The sequence below is a fragment of the Mixophyes fleayi genome, chromosome 2 (assembly GCF_038048845.1).
Source record: "Mixophyes fleayi isolate aMixFle1 chromosome 2, aMixFle1.hap1, whole genome shotgun sequence".
NCBI classification, from domain to species: domain Eukaryota; kingdom Metazoa; phylum Chordata; class Amphibia; order Anura; family Limnodynastidae; genus Mixophyes; species Mixophyes fleayi.
This window is the reverse complement of record NC_134403.1, coordinates 70667959-70687810: the sequence shown is the minus strand read 5'-3', so window position 1 is coordinate 70687810 and position 19852 is coordinate 70667959. Positions and strand designations below refer to the sequence as shown.

The 19852-nt window shown below is 39.9% G+C and overlaps 1 protein-coding gene across 1 annotated transcript in view; it reads left to right on the top strand.

Moving 5' to 3' along the window:
• The window catches only part of ITGA5 (integrin subunit alpha 5), a 68214-nt gene that overhangs the window by 31858 nt on the left and 16504 nt on the right, over positions 1–19852 (top strand). The window contains exons 3-19 of the mRNA XM_075199240.1: positions 5555–5676; positions 6957–7080; positions 7200–7261; positions 7516–7561; positions 9243–9368; positions 10479–10523; positions 10629–10672; positions 10949–11005; positions 11234–11286; positions 11443–11648; positions 12026–12217; positions 12490–12535; positions 13137–13244; positions 17358–17413; positions 17525–17679; positions 18983–19120; positions 19463–19527. Coding sequence (XP_075055341.1) covers positions 5555–5676; positions 6957–7080; positions 7200–7261; positions 7516–7561; positions 9243–9368; positions 10479–10523; positions 10629–10672; positions 10949–11005; positions 11234–11286; positions 11443–11648; positions 12026–12217; positions 12490–12535; positions 13137–13244; positions 17358–17413; positions 17525–17679; positions 18983–19120; positions 19463–19527 — 1645 coding nt within the window. The remainder of the gene's footprint in view (positions 1–5554; positions 5677–6956; positions 7081–7199; positions 7262–7515; positions 7562–9242; positions 9369–10478; positions 10524–10628; positions 10673–10948; positions 11006–11233; positions 11287–11442; positions 11649–12025; positions 12218–12489; positions 12536–13136; positions 13245–17357; positions 17414–17524; positions 17680–18982; positions 19121–19462; positions 19528–19852) is intronic.

Below are 19852 nucleotides of genomic sequence, written 5' to 3'. Positions count from 1 at the left end.
CTCTAAACAATCTGGCACCAGTGGGTCAAGCTGTATTTACTTACGCTCTGCTGAATTGTAAACTGCTTGTACTATACCAAATATTAATGCAAGTTTCAGCCAAGTGTCGCATAACCACGTTATGTAGCCTTTGCCTTAATATATATATATATATGTGTGTATGTGTGTATAGTCCCTTAATTTAGAAAGTTCTACTACATAGTTTACAGTGTAAGACCAGGGGGTATATTTATCAGTGGTGGACAGTAGGCAGCAGCACTATAGGACCTCCTATTGCTGCTGATCACAAAGCAAAGGAAGGCTACATGGCAGAGTGTGATGAAGAGAGCCATTACTATGGTATAATATGAACTGGGGGCATTACTGTGCCATAATATGAATACAATATTAAATAACAGATTTTTGTCAGGTAAGGTACTCTTTAATATTTTTTCTTTAACCTTTTAAAACTTTCTTATAACAATCTAGTTTTGTGTGTCTCTTTTACTGTTCTTATTTGAGTATTAAGTGCATGAAATATTAGAATACCTTTTTGGCATATATTTTTGCATACTTTAAATGGTCATTAGGGCACAGAACCGGTTGTTTATTTGAATCCCACCACTGTGTGTGTATATCTATAATCTCTATCTGATGCATTTGCAAATATGTGTAACCGAATAATTTCAGTAAAGTGCTAGCCACACCCCCACATTAGGTTGGTCACACCCACTTGGCAAATGTCACTCCCATTTAGATGGGGGGTGCCGGTGCCCTGTCTCACCCAGGGCACTAAATTGTCTAGTTACGGCACTGATTGTTCTGTTGCAGGCTGTATACACCACAGATCATTCAATATGACTGTTCCATCTCACATTAATCTCGCATTCATATGCACAGTGAATATAAAATTTGCTTAATATAGCTCTCCCATTCTGTCTGGGGGTGTGGGTTAACAAGTTTGTCTGAGATCCTCATATCAGTAGTGACCACTAGTACTTGTGTTTCTCTGCCACAAGACTCTCACATGTGTATGCAACTATGCACCATCGTGGTATCACCAATTGTGGAAAACTAATCACTGGCACCACCAGGCTTCCCTTCTGAATGGTCTGTGTAGCACCTGTGATACCTCTTTGTTGGTGACTGTGGTTGGTTACACTGAACGCTTAATTTAGATGGGGAGTGCAGAGTAACATGCATAGTGCTGGGTTTAATACAGGATAGACAGAGAATGTATGATCGTGTGAGCTACATATAAGAGCCACCACTAGTTCAGCAGATAATGAGCGTCTCGCATGAATAAAGAATCTTTAGCAATAGTAGTGTTTATCAGCTCTTAAGAGCTACTACTGAGCTTTAAACTGCACTGAGAGATACTGATGATACGCACACCGATGAATACATGCAGAAAGTAGCATCTACTTTTCAAGGAGGTGATGCATCTCCTGACTTCATTTGAAACTAGGAGGTGCTATTAGATGCTGTTGTTCTGTGCCTACTGTCCAACGCTCCGGTCTCTGTAGTGGCGGTATAATGCCGTCAGGTGCGCCCTGATCCCCACTGGACCACCACATTACGTTGAATACATTTTATTAAGTACTTCTATAATCGGTATCTGTGTCTGTATATTTTTTACATGTGTACATTAGGCGTGCTGCACCAGTTGTTCCATCTGTATAATTCTTAAGGTGCTAGTTAAATCAAATGTCCTGCAGCTCGTCCAAAATCTATGAGATCAAACAAAGTTGGAAGAACAACACTAAGTGGGAGATCTTAAACTGAATGGCCTTAAGATATACTTAATTGCTGTTTCTTTGGTGTAAACAACAATATATTTGCCAACATTTTATAATTTCCACAAACCCTTTTACTTCCTGGCTGGTACGTCATAACTTATTATGTGCAATGCTGTTTTGAAGCACTATAATCTCCATCATGTCTTGTATTATAAATTTAATGCTAATGAATGGTGGGAGTTGTTTCTTAACTATTCTCAAATCATCATCTTGAACTATTTATATAGCGCCACTAATTCCCCAGCACTGTACAGAGAATTTGTTCACGTCAGTCTCATTGGAGCTTAGTCTCTATTCCTTGAGAGAGATTCATCATCATCATCATTTATTTATATAGCGCCACTAATTCCGCAGCGCTGTACAGAGAACTCATTCACATCAGTCCCTGCCCCATTGGAGCTTACAGTCTAAATTCCCTAATATAGACACACTCACACACACTCACACACAGACACAGACAGACAGAGAGAGAGAGACTAGGGTCAATTTTGATAGCAGCCAATTAACCTACCAGTATGTTTTTTGGCGTGTGGGAGGAAACTGGAGCACCCTGAGGAAACCCACGCAAACACGTGGAGAACATACAAACGCCACACAGATAAGGCCATGGTCAGGAATCGAACTCATGACCCCAGCGCTGTGCGGCAGATGTGCCAACCACTAAGCTACCATGCAGCCCATAAATAACAACATGTAAAGTGCATAAAATTGTGTATTTAGAATGCAGTTGGTCAGTATGGAAAAACAAAGACCATTCCAAAGACAGAGTTCCAGGGACAAATTAGGGAACAATGCAAAATCTGCCAAGAGTATTAACCTCCGTTCCATTTTTATGATGCATGGTTTTCTAGGAGGAAATATCTATGGTGTACTATATACCTCTTGATATGTTTGTTTTCTTCTGAGTAAACAAATATCCATAATGATACCAAGTGATGCCTCCAGGCAATCTCACTTTCTGCCACCACATCAAGGTACTTGATTAGTTGATCCCAGTTCTTTTTGAAGGTGCAGATGTAGGCCGTCTTGTCAGAGCTTTGCATGAGCACAGGCATTACTGGTAAAAACATGATTGGCATGTAAGCACGTTTCTCTAAAGACCCATCTGTTCTGAAAATTCAGGTCTAATTTAGACTGTTTACATATTTCATAAAGCTTTGAAATGTGAAGTCATTTAAAGGTGTTCACTTATTGCAAACCTTTATGGCGATGATTCAGGCCTAAGGCAATGCTAAGATAGTATTTCTCCAGTTACACCTCTATTTCGAGTTAATTGCCTGACAGCTGGAGGAATGAGCAATAGCCGAAGATCTATTTTTTGCACAACAAATACTCTTGAAGACATGATTGTGTTACATACTTACCAGAACAGTGGTAGGCAATGCAGTATATTTCAGGGGTCTTGTGCTGGCCTGAGTTTCCTCCAGTTACAGTAAAAACTTATATACCTTGAAATAAATTGTATAGACCCTAAGGTTGCTCGAGCTGAGAAAGTTTGGGATCCACTGGCCTAACTGCATTATCCCTGACATGTACAGGATATTTTCTAGACATGGTAAGAGGCAAGACTTGGAAAAACTTCTGCATACTACCATGCTGTCACATAAGTTCAGGGATTGGGCAGGTGGCTCTGGGTACAGGTAAGGTAATTGGTGCCTACTCTCCTGCAATGTCTTGGGAGACTCCCAAATTAGGGTGAGACTTCTCAGACTCCAGAGAAGCAGACCATCCTCTGCTAATGGTGCTCATGTGCCTGTAATGTGAATGGGGGTTTGCTGTGATGCATATCAAGTCTCCAAGCCCCACTCATCTCGAACATTGAGATGGCAGCGGTGTCCTGGTGACTAAATTGGCATCTTCTTACAGCCTCCTCCACTAAACTAGTTTTCATACCTCCTTGCGCGTCTTCTGTAGGTGGGCTATAGAAGTAGGGAGGTATGGGTGAGATGCATCATTAGTTGATGGTACAGATTCTCATGGGAAAAGACCCAGCTATAATGGACTATTTTGCAAATCTGATATTTCTTACAGTACCAATCTGATGCCTGGCAGGAGTTGGGACCATCACTATGCTGGCGTTATTGGGTGGTGGTCAGAAGGGTGGAAGAAGCTTAGCAAGGGAGAAACAACGGCCACCCTCAATAAAACTGCTCTCTACAACATTGATCGAGAAATGATGTGTGTTACTTACACTGTTTGTGTTTTTTTGGTGTTTTTTTTAAGCAAACCTTCCATTAAAAGGGGATAGTACTCGTGTGCTATATATTAATCAGTGCGTCGATGAGCCCCTTCTACATACTTGTGAATGTAACATTTCTGCTCTGTGGTTAATCTCCAGCATAGTAATGGCAGCAAAGTAATTCCTATTAAAAGGCTCTGTATTTAAACACGTTTTCCCACTACTGCTTCCTCACAAACCAAAAGATATGCAAGGTCCAGGATCTGAAAATTTACTTTCAGATTTACTCCTTGTAGGTCCACTCTTAGCGCCTATGTAGCCATGTGCTACCACAGTGATAGATGTGTGGAGCCCTCTTAGCTGAGGCCTATAATATCCCTGGCGCCTGCCTCCATTCCTCTTATAAATACTAGCATATTTTATAGCCACATTGGCCAGTACATCCTGCAAATTGCAGTGTCTCTCCCTACACCTCACAGCCCTAGTCCCGTTCCTAAAGGGCTTGGGAGTGTATTCAACAAGTTGAGGCAAGATCAAAGATTTTCTATTGCTGCTTATTGTAACCATAGAACATCTTGTTTTGCTCCAATCAATAAAACTTCACCAGGACAGCTAAGCGATACTTGGTTCCTTGGCAATATTTAAAAAAAAAAAATTGGAATCATATATATTTTTTTTTTTTTTAATAGTTTCCCTCATTTACTTATTTTTCAAGGAAAAAGGGAAAATTCCTTATTTGACTAATATAAAGCATTCTTTCTTATGCTGACCGCTGGTTATATGGAGAGCAGCATCGCTACTTGTACCGCCACTATCCTTGCTAAACGCACATTTTCTCAGGATTTAGGGCTTTTCTCCCTTTAATAGTGCATTGCTATTCCTCTTGATAAACAGACCCCTAAGGGGTGTGTGTATGTGCTTTTATTTATTTTCCATCCTTCTTTCATCTCCAGTACATGTATATATGTTATAGCTCAGAAGTTCTGTGTGCCGCCTTATTCAGTAAGTTTATATATAAATGTCTGACACTTCTGTTTTTCCTCCAAAGCCGCAGTTAATCCTGTAGCCTCCAATTTGGTGCGAACTTCCTTGGGCAATGTTGTATGGAATTTTTTTTTGGGCTCTATACTAAATGGGTGGTGGTTATTGGCTTGACCACTGTCACCTCCTGTATTGGAAGTGTTTGTTTCAAAAGACTGTGGGAGATTTGGGCTACACCATATCTTAAACTGGCCGGCTTAACAGGGGCATTGGTGAGTGTTGTAATTTCATGGGCTGCTGAGCGGTAAGTGTACCAAGCAGCCAAATCTTTTCTGATGTCACTGTGGCCTTTTGGTTAATGTAGAGGAGTCCACACAGTCTGATCGTGGTCCCTTTCTGATGACATTTACATGTTCAATAAGTTTAAATTGATACCGATTTGCGTGATTAAATAGAGCGAAGGACGCACAAGTTCATAACACAGCATGCCAACAATATAGAGTTCTTCAGCGAGTTATAAATTGCATTGAAATTTGTCAAATGCAGTTTGTCCTGTTTTATCACTAATTTTACATGTTTTAAAGACCTTTTTTATGTATGTATGTATGCGTTTCAGGCAACCGCGACCATGAATTTCAACCAAAGGATGTCAATAAAACAGCACATTTCGAACAGGTGGAGTTTAAATCTAAACAATGGTTCGGAGCAACTGTTCGGTCACATAACCAGTCTATACTGGTACGTATTCACTTGCTACTGTTTAATGCTGTGGTAGCTGTGTCTAACCATTTTAATTCAGTTTCCTAGTTTTGTGCCAGCTGGCTTATTAGAGAACCATGTTGAAGTAATAAATATAGTTTAAATTATTTTCCAATGCGACTATTCTAAAATAAACCAACTAAGAAATTCAACTAAACAAAAACATGTACATTTTGTTATCCAATGCTATTACCTGAAACTCTTTTATGACTTCACTACACGTGCCTCACCCCTGGGGCGCAGCTGTATATAAATAGTAGCAACCAATTGGAAGCCACTGTGCAGAGTGAAGACATGGAAGAGTTTCAGAAGGGAGAACTTGGAGAGTAAGATCAATTCAGGTTAGTAGGAAATGTGGCCCATTCATGGCTGCAAACGGACTTCAAAGATGGGAAAAGAGCAGCGCTCTGTTCCAATGCTCTTGGGTAAACTTATTGTATCCTGCGATCATGTAAAATAAATTTACTAAATAGCATTAGAACGGAATGCTACCAATTTCCTATCTAAGTGAAGGGGAGACGCAGAGAAATATTGTGCAGCTTAGGTAAAGCCGCATCCTATTGGAAACACAGTTGTGGTGGTCTAAGAGTAAATTTGGACCATAACACACTCTTGCCCATTTGTTATTTCATAAATACTTTCTATACAGCATGCCAACTGTTCCATTCTTTTGTTTAAGATGTTGTGCCCTCTTAAGTAGTTATTTATTGTTCCATTGGTTTAGGGCACAGTGGAAGCCTAAATCTGGGTGACTGACCTGGAGTCTCCTAGTTAACAGAAATACTCTGCACATTGGGGAAGTAACACACTGAGACTGGTTTAGTGAAACAAGTATTGTCATTATACTTTGGTTTGTCTATTTCAGCTTCTTGTGCTGAAAGGAGAACTCTTTAAACCATTGTTTAAGTGTGGCAGAAAGATTTTGGCTTCTGGGAAAAACAAGGAAACATTTTGTAACAATACTGATTTTAGAATTCCAGGGTATAAAAATTAACAGTGCATTTGACATGCTTCAAATGGGACCATCTTAATTTTCTGACGTAGTTCTAACTCCCTCTAGAGCAGGCCTGTCCAACCTGCGGCCCTCCAGGTGTTGTGAAACTACAAGCCCCAGCATGCTTTGCCAGTAGACAACCAGTTGATAGCTGGAAGGGCATGCTGGGACTTGTAGTTTCACAACACCTGGAGGGCCGCAGGTTGGACAGGCCTGCTCTAGAGTTTCTGTTTCTTACATCCAAATTATGTCATTTCCCTCTTAGGCCTGTGCTCCCCAATACAGCTGGAGAACAATAAAAGAAGAAAGACACAGTGACATAGTGGGAACTTGCTACTTGTCTTTTGGCAACTTCACCACATTTGTGGAATATTCACCTTGTCGCACAGGTATAACGGGTGATTGTGTTTCTGGGCTTCAATGTCCATGTTATATGGGGATATCACACTTAATTCCCTATTTTGCTTAGACTTCCATATAATTGTGTTTGTGTTTTTTATCAATCCAGATATGAACGCCCCATCAGGTCAAGGATACTGCCAAGGTGGTTTTGCTGCAGAGTTTACAAAGGTATATTTAAGAAACGTGGAGTTAATGCTAAGAACATTAGGTAATGCAACCGTATTCTAGCGCCGTATAGCAATATTACGGACGTTGACAATTGTGACCATTTTAGCTTATTTTTAATATTCACAAATAGGGATATTTGTAAGCCAGGTCATCCTTTTTGTAAATTATTATTTATTTTTTATTATATATTTAATATGTAATTCTTATTTTAGAAGTGTGTTTTAATATAATTTAATATTTTTTTATTTTTTAAGAACGGAAGAATATTATTGGGTGGACCCGGCAGTTACTTCTGGCAAGGTAAATTTTTATTTTCACCATTCATAGAAATATTCGGACCAATATCGAGCAATTTTGGAGCGATGGTGCTTGTCCATTTCTAATCTTGATTAAAGTGAGCCAGTCGCCTACACGTAGTGTAAGCAGCCACTTTCTATACTGAACCATTGATGATGCAGCTTCTCAGGTCACTAGAAACTAGTGCCATCACTGACTCCAAATTTGCCTCTAATATCAGTGGTTCCTAGTGAATTGACAGAAGTCTGTGTTTTGTGTAGCTCATGGGTGTGATTGATTTACGCTGTGTTTTTAGCAATGGGAAATTATGCCCAGGATCTGTACATGGATGTAAGGCTTTGGTGGGGGTTTGGTGCCCAGGATCTGTACATGAATGCAGGTGCTTTGGTGGGGGTTTGGTGCGAACTTCCTTGGGCAATGTTGTATGGAATTTTTTTTTGGGCTCTATACTAAATGGGTGGTGGTTATTGGCTTGACCACTGTCACCTCCTGTATTGGAAGTGTTTGTTTCAAAAGACTGTGGGAGATTTGGGCTACACCATATCTTAAACTGGCCGGCTTAACAGGGGCATTGGTGAGTGTTGTAATTTCATGGGCTGCTAGTGGAAATGCTGTTGGCGTTTCCTGGTGTTGGATAATGGTTAACACACTTACTCTGTCCCCCATGCCTGTTGGTGACATGTAGGGTAGCTGACTCCTCCTCTGATCGAACGGTGTTCAGTTTGCAGTTCAGATTCATGTTTGTCTTTAATAAAGTATGTATTTATTGGAATTCTGAGCTCCTGTTTCTTGGAAAGAAAAGGTAAGTGGAGAATGGGAATGTTAAGTCTTGCAAAGTGACACATTAGTTGGTGTATTTGTGATTTTAACAAAGTCTCCTGCATAAAACAAGTAACCATTTGTTGCTTGAACATTCATTGGTATTCTTTAGAGCAGGGTTGTCCAACCCGCGGCCCACGGTGCCTGTAAATGTGGCCCAGCAGGAGTTTTGGTTGTGGCAAGGGGGCGGCGCTGTTAATGAAAAAAAAAAATCCTGCAGAAAAAGATAAGAAAATACTTTGTGGTCACGCGGTCCCTCCCTGGTGTCCTCCTCCGTGCGGCGCTCGCAGTGAATGTCGGGTGTGACGTCATCACGTCCGACATCCATTGCGCAGCACATAGGAGTCACCCGCGCGAACTATCAGCAGCAGTGAAACCGAAAAAAGAGAAGAGGATCAGAGAACAAGCCGATTAAAAGGTAAGTTAAGGGTTTTTTTTGTTTTTTTTATTATTTCAAGGGACGCTGACTAGTGCATAAACTCACCTGGTCCTGGAGCATCACGGACCTTATCTTCCTGTCTTAATGATTGCTGTATTGAAGCCCTTCATAAAATGTTGTAACAATATCACTTGATGTTTGACAGCAGCCATTAGCATGTCATTGAAGCACTGAGCAACAACAAGGAGCATTAGCAATGTTTTCTATGTTTTTTTTTGGATGATCAGCTATCATTCGTGGTAGTGTATTTTATGTGCGGCCCAAAACAACTTGTCGCCTTCCAATGTGGCCCAGGGAAGCTAAAAGGTTGGACACCCCTGCTTTAGAGCTTTCCTTTGGCAGTCGTGTCTATGTTGTGGGGTTGTTAGGCTTTTAATATGAAACATGCAGATGTATGTGAATAATGGTGTGCACACATTGTTATAGGTCAGGTGATCACAGCAACGCAGCAAGATATCAAGGACTCCTTCTACCCTGAATACTTTATCCTGGAGATCAAAGGACAAATGAAGACAAGTCAGGCTCAAAGCAATTTTGATGACAGTTACTTAGGTAGGACATTTCATCTTTTAATTAATTGGTCATTTAAAAACTTTTATAATGTTTATCAAAATGTGCAAATTATAATGTACATAAAAGGTGTTTGTCTCCCCCCCCCCCCCCCCCCCCCACACATTTGTGTGTCTTTGTTTTTTGTTTTTTACACTTTTTTATGTTCTGCAAAGTATTTGTTTACTAGTGGAAGTTTTGTATTACTTGACTTTTGAACATTTAAAAGGCATCCACAGTCTGAAATCACAGTACCTTGAATGAAGAAATGATTATGAAAAATAGTAGAGCGTTTGTTTATCTCTATCGAGTCATTCGTTTTATGCGATGTCTGTGGCCAATAGCATAAAATGTCATTTTCAAACAAAGTCAAACCATTGATAATGGAATTGATTTATTTATAGTGGATGGTTTTTATTTGTATATTGTATAAATCTTTTAAACTAAAAAAAAATCAATACAACGATTGGCCAAATTCACAAAAGTGGAGTTATGTTAAAATATATGCGATTAACAGTGTTTTTAATTAAAAAAAGTTTGTCGCATTTTGTCTTTTCAAAGACAAAATCTAATGACGATCCAACGCTAATTCTGTCAATTTGGCTATGCGGGAAGCTCAGATTTTTTTTCATTCATTGTCAGGTACTTGATCAATTACACTCGTGGCCTTGTCCCTATGCTGCTGTTCTAATCTCCTAGGGAGGTTTTGTGTTACAATTGGCACTCTGTGTGCGCACTGTCTGAGACTATAGAACAAGTTGTACATTTTAAGAATGAAAAGCTGGAAGGCAAAGTATTTACACTGCCCCATTCAAGCAGCACATGGACCACAATAGTAGCACACAGCGGGATCTCCACTCAAGTGCTTGATTTGCCTCTGCTTGTGTTACATACAGATCTACAGATAATAGATCAGTGTGTCTGCGACCACAGCGGATGCCTGATGGGACCACACAATGGAGGGGCTTTTTCCTCCCTGGTTTGTGAATACTACGGGCTCGCGTGGTTTGTTCTTTAGCTATTAACAATATAGGCATTTATAGTTGAAGGTTCTGTTACTAATTCTCAGCCTCAGCAGAATTATATCAATTTATTGTTTTTTATGTTTATCAGGTTATTCCGTAGCTGTTGGAGAGTTCAGTGGAGATGACACTGAAGGTGAGTGATATGATCTTTACCCTATCTGACACAGGGTTATTATTCCAATGAGCCTGCTAGCTAGGCTAAGTAACAGCTCCTAACAGCTATTATTTTTCCCCACAGATTTTGTGGCTGGAGTTCCCAAAGGAAACATGACCTATGGCTATGTAAGTGACTGACTTTACCAGGGGTTTTGGTGTTTTCTATGATCATATGCCATACAGTAGTGTCCCTGGTTCTCTGTGGTTGAGGGTCCCCAAAACAAACCTGTTGGTTCACATCCAACTCCTTGGCCATCCTTTTGGACAACCCTGTTTCCCCTGTGATTAACTCTCATACACAAGAATAATATAATGCGAGATATTTGCCATATAGCGCTACATCAAATAATATGGTTTGAGTGTCCTGGTCGGTCCTTACTGACACGCCTTTCTGTTTTGTAGGTCACCATTCTGAATGGGACGGATTTTAAATCCCTGTATAACTTCTCTGGAGAGCAGGTCAGTGGTTCTTCAAGTGGGAGAATAAATGAGTAATTGCTCTGTTTCTATCAGTCTGATTTATATTGGTGTGTGTGTTGTTTTTTGGTTTTTTTTATATACTATGAAAGAATAATTTGCATTTGAAAACTATTTTTGTATTTGTTTTAAAGATAATTTATTACTCTAACATCTAAATTGGTCATATAATCTTTAAGTATTTATTGATGCTCTGGTATTTCTCTCTAGATGGCCTCATACTTTGGTTATTCTGTGGCAGCCACTGATCTTAACAATGATGGGTAAGATGAATAATTGTCATGTAATTGTAGAATGCTTTTAAAGTGCTGTAGTGTTTTCGTGCACCTACTTTGTATCTCTGAAGAATTTCCTGTGTTCTATGAAAGGTAAATTGGTGCTGTTCCTATGGAGGATTCATTGTGTGTTGTGCTCTGCAGGTTGGATGACCTACTTATAGGGGCCCCTCTGTTCATGGAGAGGACCCATGACGGCAGAATTCAGGAGGTGGGCCGCGTCTATGTCTATCTGCAGGATCCCATCATGTCCAGCGACCCATCCTTGGTCTTGACTGGGCAGCAGGAGTATGGTAGATTTGGCAGTTCCATTTCTGTTTTAGGAGACTTGGATCAAGATGGCTTCAATGGTAAGTGTTGGGTGGATATTTACTATCTGACTTCTGCAGTTTTCTTGTGAGACTACTGTAGTTTTACTTGTCCGAGACACATTGTTCAGTATCTGCAGACACTCATCAACGATTGTTTTTAATTGAGCCTATTAATGTTATCAAAAGAACTACAGTTTATTGTAACGCAGTTCTATTTTCTTTTTAATAGTCCCCAAATAAAAATGGTACTTGTTGCAGGAGATTACAGTATTGTTCAGACTGGTGTATTATTGTGTTGTGTAGTAATGAATGGGCCATACATAATGTACTGTATGGTTTACAGTGCAACTTGGTTATGTTGATATTTTATTATGGTTTTGTCAGAGATAAATGAGATTGTTCCCTCTCATTCTCAGATATTGCGATCGGTGCACCATTTGAAGGCAAAGACAATAGAGGAGTGGTGTTTATCTTCAATGGCCAAGCTGGGGGTCTGAGCCCTAAACCTTCTCAGGTGCTGGAAGGGTTGTGGGGTTCTCCTTTGGCCCCCGCTTTCTTTGGTTTCTCCGCCAGAGGAGGCAAAGACCTTGATGGAAACGGCTATCCAGGTACAGACTCCAGATTGTATATTTCTCTTTTGGAAATTATTCAGATCACATTTAATAACTGATGTAATACAGAAAGTAATTAGAGTTAGAAGTTATTTTTGCGAGCATCAGTGTTAATGAGTAAATGTTTTTGTGCATTCGTACTATTTATAAATTGCACAAAAGAACCCAAATATAGCATGCTATTTCTTCTTTAATCTCCATAGACTTTTATAATAGAAGTATATTTTATATTACATCTTTCTGTTTGATTTCTTTTTTTTTTTCCTTAGATCTTATTGTGGGTGCATTTGGTGTTGACAAGGCAGTGGTGTACCGGTAAGTACAATGTAAAGATCCATAAACTACTTTAGAACCTTAGCTGAGGAGATATTTGCAAGTCTTGGTCAGTTATGTCCGAGTTAATGGTGTAAACCGCAATTAAGCAAGTTTCCCTGGAATTACTTGTAGCGACAGTGATATGCATCTATTGTTCTTCATACTACAGCTATAATTACCTAAAAGCTGGTAAACTATCTTGTGCAAAAGCTCAATTTACCCTGCTATGCGATGTTCCTGTTGAAATTTACATGACCATCTTTGTTGCTTGAAGGGTACCCTATAAAATTAGGGCCCAACAACACCCCTCACTCTTCTGTTAAAGAATTGACCACACAGATTGCGATCCTGCTGTTTGGTTTGAGATCCCAGTGATGGGATAGTTCTCCACTTGTGTGTGTGTTTGCTCTCATCGTTCTGTGGACAGTGATTAGAAGAGGACAGCACTCGGGCTGATGAGTCTTCACTCCTTGCAGCATTTGCCAACATGCTTGTTAGGGACATTAACAGACATTGCTCTAGTTTTTGGGGGCATGTGCCATTTACTCATTATTCCTAGCAGAGAAAAACTTTTGTACTAAACAGATTTCATCCTCTGCAGGGGCCGTCCAATTGTTCATGCCAGTGCCTCTCTGTCCATCTCGTCTTCAATGATTAACCCAGAAGAGAAGACCTGTGTAAATGAAGGCACTGCAATGCCAGTATCCTGGTGAGTTTAATATCCTGGGTCTGATGCAATAACTCTGTCTCTATTTCTGATGGTCTGGATTAACCTTGTATGCAGCTGTCCTTTAAAATGGTGTTGACTGAACTCAATATTTTACTAAAAAAAAACAAAAAAAATAAACTTTCACTTTTTAAAGGTGCAATCCCATTTACTTAATTTTATTCTGTTAATTGGCAAGTTTAGTACTTTGAAAAATCCCAAAAATGTTTTGCTTTTTTCTTTTGAAAACCTAAATCAATGTGGCAGGCTATAAAAAAAATCTTGGTTATTGCTATTTTTCTTTGGTTTGTTTTTTGAGGCTGCTATGGATTATTTAGAATACTTGCACAGTTATGGACTACCTGGGAAACCACAGTCACATGGCACATGATGTAGTGAGCAGAGTGGCTTTGAAACGCCCCTCTGCATTCTTTCTGTCTTCTTTGTGTACTGTAAAATCCTCCCCCCTCCTTCTCCCACCCTCTGCCTTCACATGACATGCTAAAATCTGTGAACCTGTGACTGTCAGCCATACTCTGCACCATCCAGAGAGATTTTGAAAAGGAGGTAATGATTTGTAGGAAGATGGCTAAGAAACATGACAATCGGATGCATGATTTAAAGGGTACTTATATTAAAGTAGCAATCCCACATAAAGAAAAATCCTGAGGCGAGTAGTAGTTTTTCCAGGTGTTCCCTTTGTAAAATTAGTCTATGGGGAAGACTTATACTTTTTTGCATTAGCAGCCATATTTCCTGAGTCAGGCAGGAAGCTCCTCTATGCTCATGTGATGGCAGAAAAGAATTGTTTCATGCATACTTGCCAACTTTTCCTCGTTGGCTTCAGGGAGATCTCGGGGGAGGTGGTTGTGCGGGGGCGGGACTTGACAAATCACATAATTTTGGCCAGTCCCCTAAACGGTTGTCACAATTTTGGCCAGTCACAGTAGGGGGTGGGGCTAACATAACACAATATTTGCATAATTTAGCCCCTCCCCCACCACTTATGTATTATAGCAGCGAGAACCGGGAGGTTGCCCTGCTCTCCCGAAAGCCCGGGAGGTCTCCCAGAAATGCGGGAGTCTCCCGGACATTCCGGGAGAGTAGGCAACTTTGCATTAAAGAAAAACCGCTAATGAATCTCTAGAGACTGAAGTGTCTTTTACATTTCTGTCTCCATTACTGAAGTCATGTTGTCTTTGATTAAATTTTGCTCTCCATGAAAATGGCCACCTCCATAGGCATCAATACATGGACATAGGACACAATTTCTAAACTGTCATCATGCCACAGATGGCGAAGCCAACCACGTCTTGTACTTGCTGAGCATCAAGGAGAATGTCAGACTCTTCAGGGAGTGAGGGAGATGAATCCTATTTTAGGGAGTCTCCCTGACATTCAGGGAGAGTTGGAAAGTATGGTTTTATGCTATGAAGTTCCAAACTAGTGTATAACTTCTCTGCCAATGGGAGCCTACTGGCTGGCATAAATTGTTTGTTTATCTGCAATGCATGGAAGGAATATTTGTATGATAGCTGATTTTATATGGATGTGAAATAGTTTTATTAAGTTTTGTTTTGTGTGCACCTTAATCTGAACGTTACTTACACCGCTTTCATAATGCCGCCCCGAGTATATGAACTTGGGATATTGCCGGGGGACAGAGTCTCCCAAGGAGAGAAATTCCCAGGTAGACCCTGTTCACACTGAACACGAGTCTGCCCGGGTCTCCATTGCAACATCACAAGTGGAGCTCTGATTGGCTCCTCTTGTGATTGTTTTTTTTTTTTTTTTTTTTCAACTTTATAATTGTGTTTGAGGCCCAGGTTGAAAAACCCGGGTTTCACCTGGGTCGGACCCGGAAATTACCCCACCAAAAGTCATAGGTCTAATTGCTGGGTCATCAGACCCAGGAATTAGACCTGACACCATTCACAGTGCGCCTCGACCCGGGTCGTCTGGGCTTGCCCCAGCAAAAACCAGGGTTTTTGGCGCAGTATGAATGGGGTATTAGAAGTTCCTAATCTGTCTCCCATACAGCACAAGTGCATTGGTTTGAGATCCGTATGCCTTTAGCATCTGCTTGTAGCTGTTTAGTATTCTCATTCAAATTCAATGGCCGTGATCTACAATCCTTTCAATTCTCTTTTTTATATTTTATTCCTCTTTAATCGTCCTTTACAATACACCCTCCTTTCAATGACTTTCTTCACCGAGAGTCTCCTACCAAACCTCTTCTTTTGATCATCTAACTGATATTCTACTGCTACACTACGTTCTGGGGCATGTAGTTCCACAGCCCAAGATGGCCGCCAGCGCCTCTGCTCTGTTCAGAAGTGTTAAAAAGTGGACATTAACTTATAGCAGTGGACTTCAAAACTGACTTAATAACTAGTTATCCAGTCTGCAAGCTTATTTTATAAAATATAGTACTATTTATTATTAATATTAATAATAATAATAATAATAATAATAAATATCAACAATTCGATTTGTTTTCAGATTATTTGTTCCACATGTTCAGGCAACTCTGCTTATATATAATAGAAATTGCGTAGATGAGATACCAGTATACTGTGCATGTCCATAGCCTCTGCATGTATGTAATCAATGCTTTCTCTCCAGTTTAATTGTTCAGAGACGCACAGAGGGCTTATAGCTAGTGAAATTTTGATTGAACATTAGGAAATGTTAATGAAGAAAAATCCATTTCTAATTTCAGTTGTTGCTTTTAACAATCTGCACATTTGTTTAAGGCATAATTATCATGAATGAGCCTAGTATCCGTGAGCTTCCATTCATGCAAGAGTCTATTGTATAGTTTTATCTGTGTTTTCAATCACGTTATTAACTCCCGTAAATGGCTAATTGTCAATGAAAGGTTACAGTGTGGCTTTGAATTGGTGTTTTATCTTCAGTATTACTTCTGCTTTACATCTGATATATCCTGGATAGATAGGGCTGACCCTGTGACTAAAGTGCCTCTTACTGAGGTCATTTGATTATGTTCTTATAATCTATATTTTTAGAACACAGTAGTTTGGCTGTTGCTAGGGAACAGTGTAAAGCCTGGCAGTGTGCCTTGGGCTTCAATGAATGCGCAATTGTGCAGGGGTCTGGAAAACAGCTGCTTAACCTTTCTATAGCTGATTCTTTCTATAGTGGATATCTCTATCCTTGGGTTAAAATACTTAAGACTTTATTTAGTGGACTTAACCCACAGCCCAGAGTTCAGTAAACATTAACAAAATGTAGTATTCTTACTTATTTTGTGTATTTTATTAATATATATATATTTATTTTTTTTATCCTGCGACGCTGCTTTTTAGCTTCAGTACTAAGCTGAAGTATAGAGATGTGTTCTCATCAACTAGATGCAGTAAGGGAAGTTTTTTCATGGGCTGAACCAATATTCATGGGAATTTGGTTAAGATCATAAAGGGCTCTGGGGGGTACAAAATAAACTCTAGTCTGACCTTACCTGAAAGATGGTGTCCACCAGTGTAGTTCCTACAACGGAGCTGCGCATTTGCGGGGAAGAATTAGATGACTGTGAGACCAGAGAGCCAACATGAAGTAGTAACCTATTGCAGACTTGCCTACTTTCAGCAGGCGACGTCCGGGAGAGGAGCGTGACTAATGGCCGGGAGGGGGCGGGGCACCTCGAATGGCGTCATTTTGGCCCCACCCCCACAAGTAAAATAACGGTTTGCCATGGGGGGCGGGGCCAAAATGACGAGATTCTCAGAGAATTACGTCATTTTAACAAGGGAATTCCAGGATACGGGAGATAATCTCGTAGGAGCCCGGGAGACTGACCCGAATTTCGGGAGTCTCCCGGACTTTCCGTGAGTTGACAAGTATGACCTATTGCAGACTGGATGTCAGAGTAAGCACAGTACATTCAGAGTTCCATAAGGGCCTCATGTGACTATCTGCCTGGTGCCCATAACCACTGTAAAACTTTCTTTATGGTTTCCTTTGTCCTTTTTTTTTTTTTTTTCGGAGGGGGTGTCTGCTTTTCACTACCTAAATGCCTCCAGTGCTGGACAGCATGTGATACCTTCATGTAAGCTACTCACATCTGGATTTCTTTATATCTCTCATTCCTTTCAGTGTGAACCTAAGTTTCTGCCTGAACGCATCAGGGAAACATGTGCCAAATACGATTGGTGAGTATGTACATTTAGATGGATATAGTCTTGTATAGCTTTAGTCTCCCCTCTATATCCATGCGTTGTATGAGCCAATGTCTGAGTTCATGGGCTGTGTATTTCTCTCAGGGATTAATGTGGAGCTGCACCTGGACTCTATGAAACAGAAAGGGGCTGTGAAGAGAGCGCTGTTCCTGAAATCCGGCCTTCCCCATCTGACTCAAAATGTTCTCTTGCTCAATGGCGGCCAGGAACAGTGTAGTGAGATGAAGATCTACCTGAAGGTAACTGCTCGCTGTGCAGATTTCTGTCTTTAAACATCTACAGTTGGGCTGCCAGGAATTTCACATGTCTTAATAAACAGGATAAAGTGGGATGCTATTTATTAGAAGACTTGTTATATACATACAGTATGTTATACACGCACAGTATACATCACATGCTTTCAAAATAAAAACTGTAGCTACTCTGTATGTGACAGGTGTCCTCCCCCTAGGAGACCACAAGCCTTAAATTGCGTCCGTTTCATGTGAGAGAAATTAATGTTCTCGCACACGTTGCCATGATACTGAAACTGTCATTTATGTAAAGTTATATTGCCAAGATTATAGGAAGACTAATCAAAGGCTCAGAATGCTGTTAAAGGAAAATTGAGTTTTTCCTCACTGAATAAAATTCTTGACCAAATATGGAGTTCCAGAACGTTCAGAAATCACGTTTAATTTTGTTTTTGCTTCGACGTTTAAGTTTTATTACTGCATGAATAGCTTGTGGCTGTAAATTTAGACTTTTGGATTAATAATCTACATCTTGTTCTCTGTGCCCCATCTCTCATCCTTCAAAGTCACCCCATAAACTCTGCAGTTGAGGTTCTCTTCTTGTGTACATTTGCTTTTAAGGGAAGCATCATCATCATCGCCATCACCATTTATTTATATAGCGCCACTGATTCCGCAGCGCTGTACACACTAACATCAGTCCCTGCCCCATTGGGGCTTACAGTCTAAATTCACTAACACAGACACAGACACGGGTCAATTTGATAGCAGCCAATTAACCTACTAGTATGTTTTTGGAATGTGAGAGGAAACCGGAGCACCCGGAGGAAACCCACGCAAACACAGGGAGAAAGTACAACCTCCACACAGATAAGGCCATGGTCAGGAATTGAACTCATGACCCTAGTGCTGTAAGGCAGAAGGGCCAACCACTTAGCCACCGTGCTGCCCTTCATAACTATACCTCACGCTTCCTTTTTGGAATGGAACTTGCTTAGGATTTCTTGAACTTCTAACATTTATAATATTTTGTACATGTTCTAAATGATATATTAATAATGCAGAAGAAAAGCAAATCCGAGGTTCATTAGCTTGGCTATAGTAAAGTTTATCCAGCAATGTGATCTGTCAGCATGTTTACAGCTGCTGAACACTCTGCATTATGTGGTAAAAGCACGAGGTGGACGGGAAAGCCTAGAGAGGTTAAATGTAGAATGCTATTTAAATTACTTAAAAAATGGCAATATGAATGTTTCTAAATTTTTTTTTTTTTTTTTTTTTTTTTTTTTTTTTTGTTTTCTTTCTCCAGGATGAGACAGAATTCCGGGACAAACTTTCACCAATTTTCATCTCTCTAAACTTCTCCCTGGATGGCAAGGCACCTACCGATGCCCATGGGCTATTGCCAATCTTCAATTATAAGACCAAGAACCACATTGAGCAGAAGGTCAGCTGGCAGGGAAATCATACTGGTCTCACCGCTGCTAGATGTCTTACCTATTGATTCTTAGTAAACCTAGAGCACATTAGATGAGGCGTGTGGCATTGTAAATGCACTAGACTCAACATCAAAGAATCGTTTAAAAGCCGCACTGCTTCTATTTTGTGCAAGCGTCTAATTGTCCGCCAAATGATTTTTAGTATTCACCCACGTTATTTCTGTAGAAACCACTGTCAAAATCAATCTGTCCAATCAGACTCATCTTGGCCCATGAATAAAGTTTTATTAGGATAGTTTACTTGGCATAGTTGTGACGCACCAGTACTCACGTGTTTATCTTTATCTCAGGTTCAGATTCAGCTGGACTGTGATAACAATATCTGTGTACCAGATCTGAAGCTCAATGTATCCAGGTGAGTGTAATTCTGGGGTGGAGTTACCTGGTCTGGTCTCCAAGGGGAGTCTGTGAGCAGTGTAATAGATATCTTCCTTTTCTTTAAATATGGTAGTTCCAGAATGTAGATCACTGAAATATGTATGTGTGTGTGTGTATATACATATGTATGTATGTGTGTGTGTGTATATGTGTATATGTATATATATGTATATATGTATATATATGTATATATATATGTGTGTATGTGTATATATGTATATGTATGTATATATATATATATATATATATATATATATATATATATATATATATATATATATATATATATATATATATATATT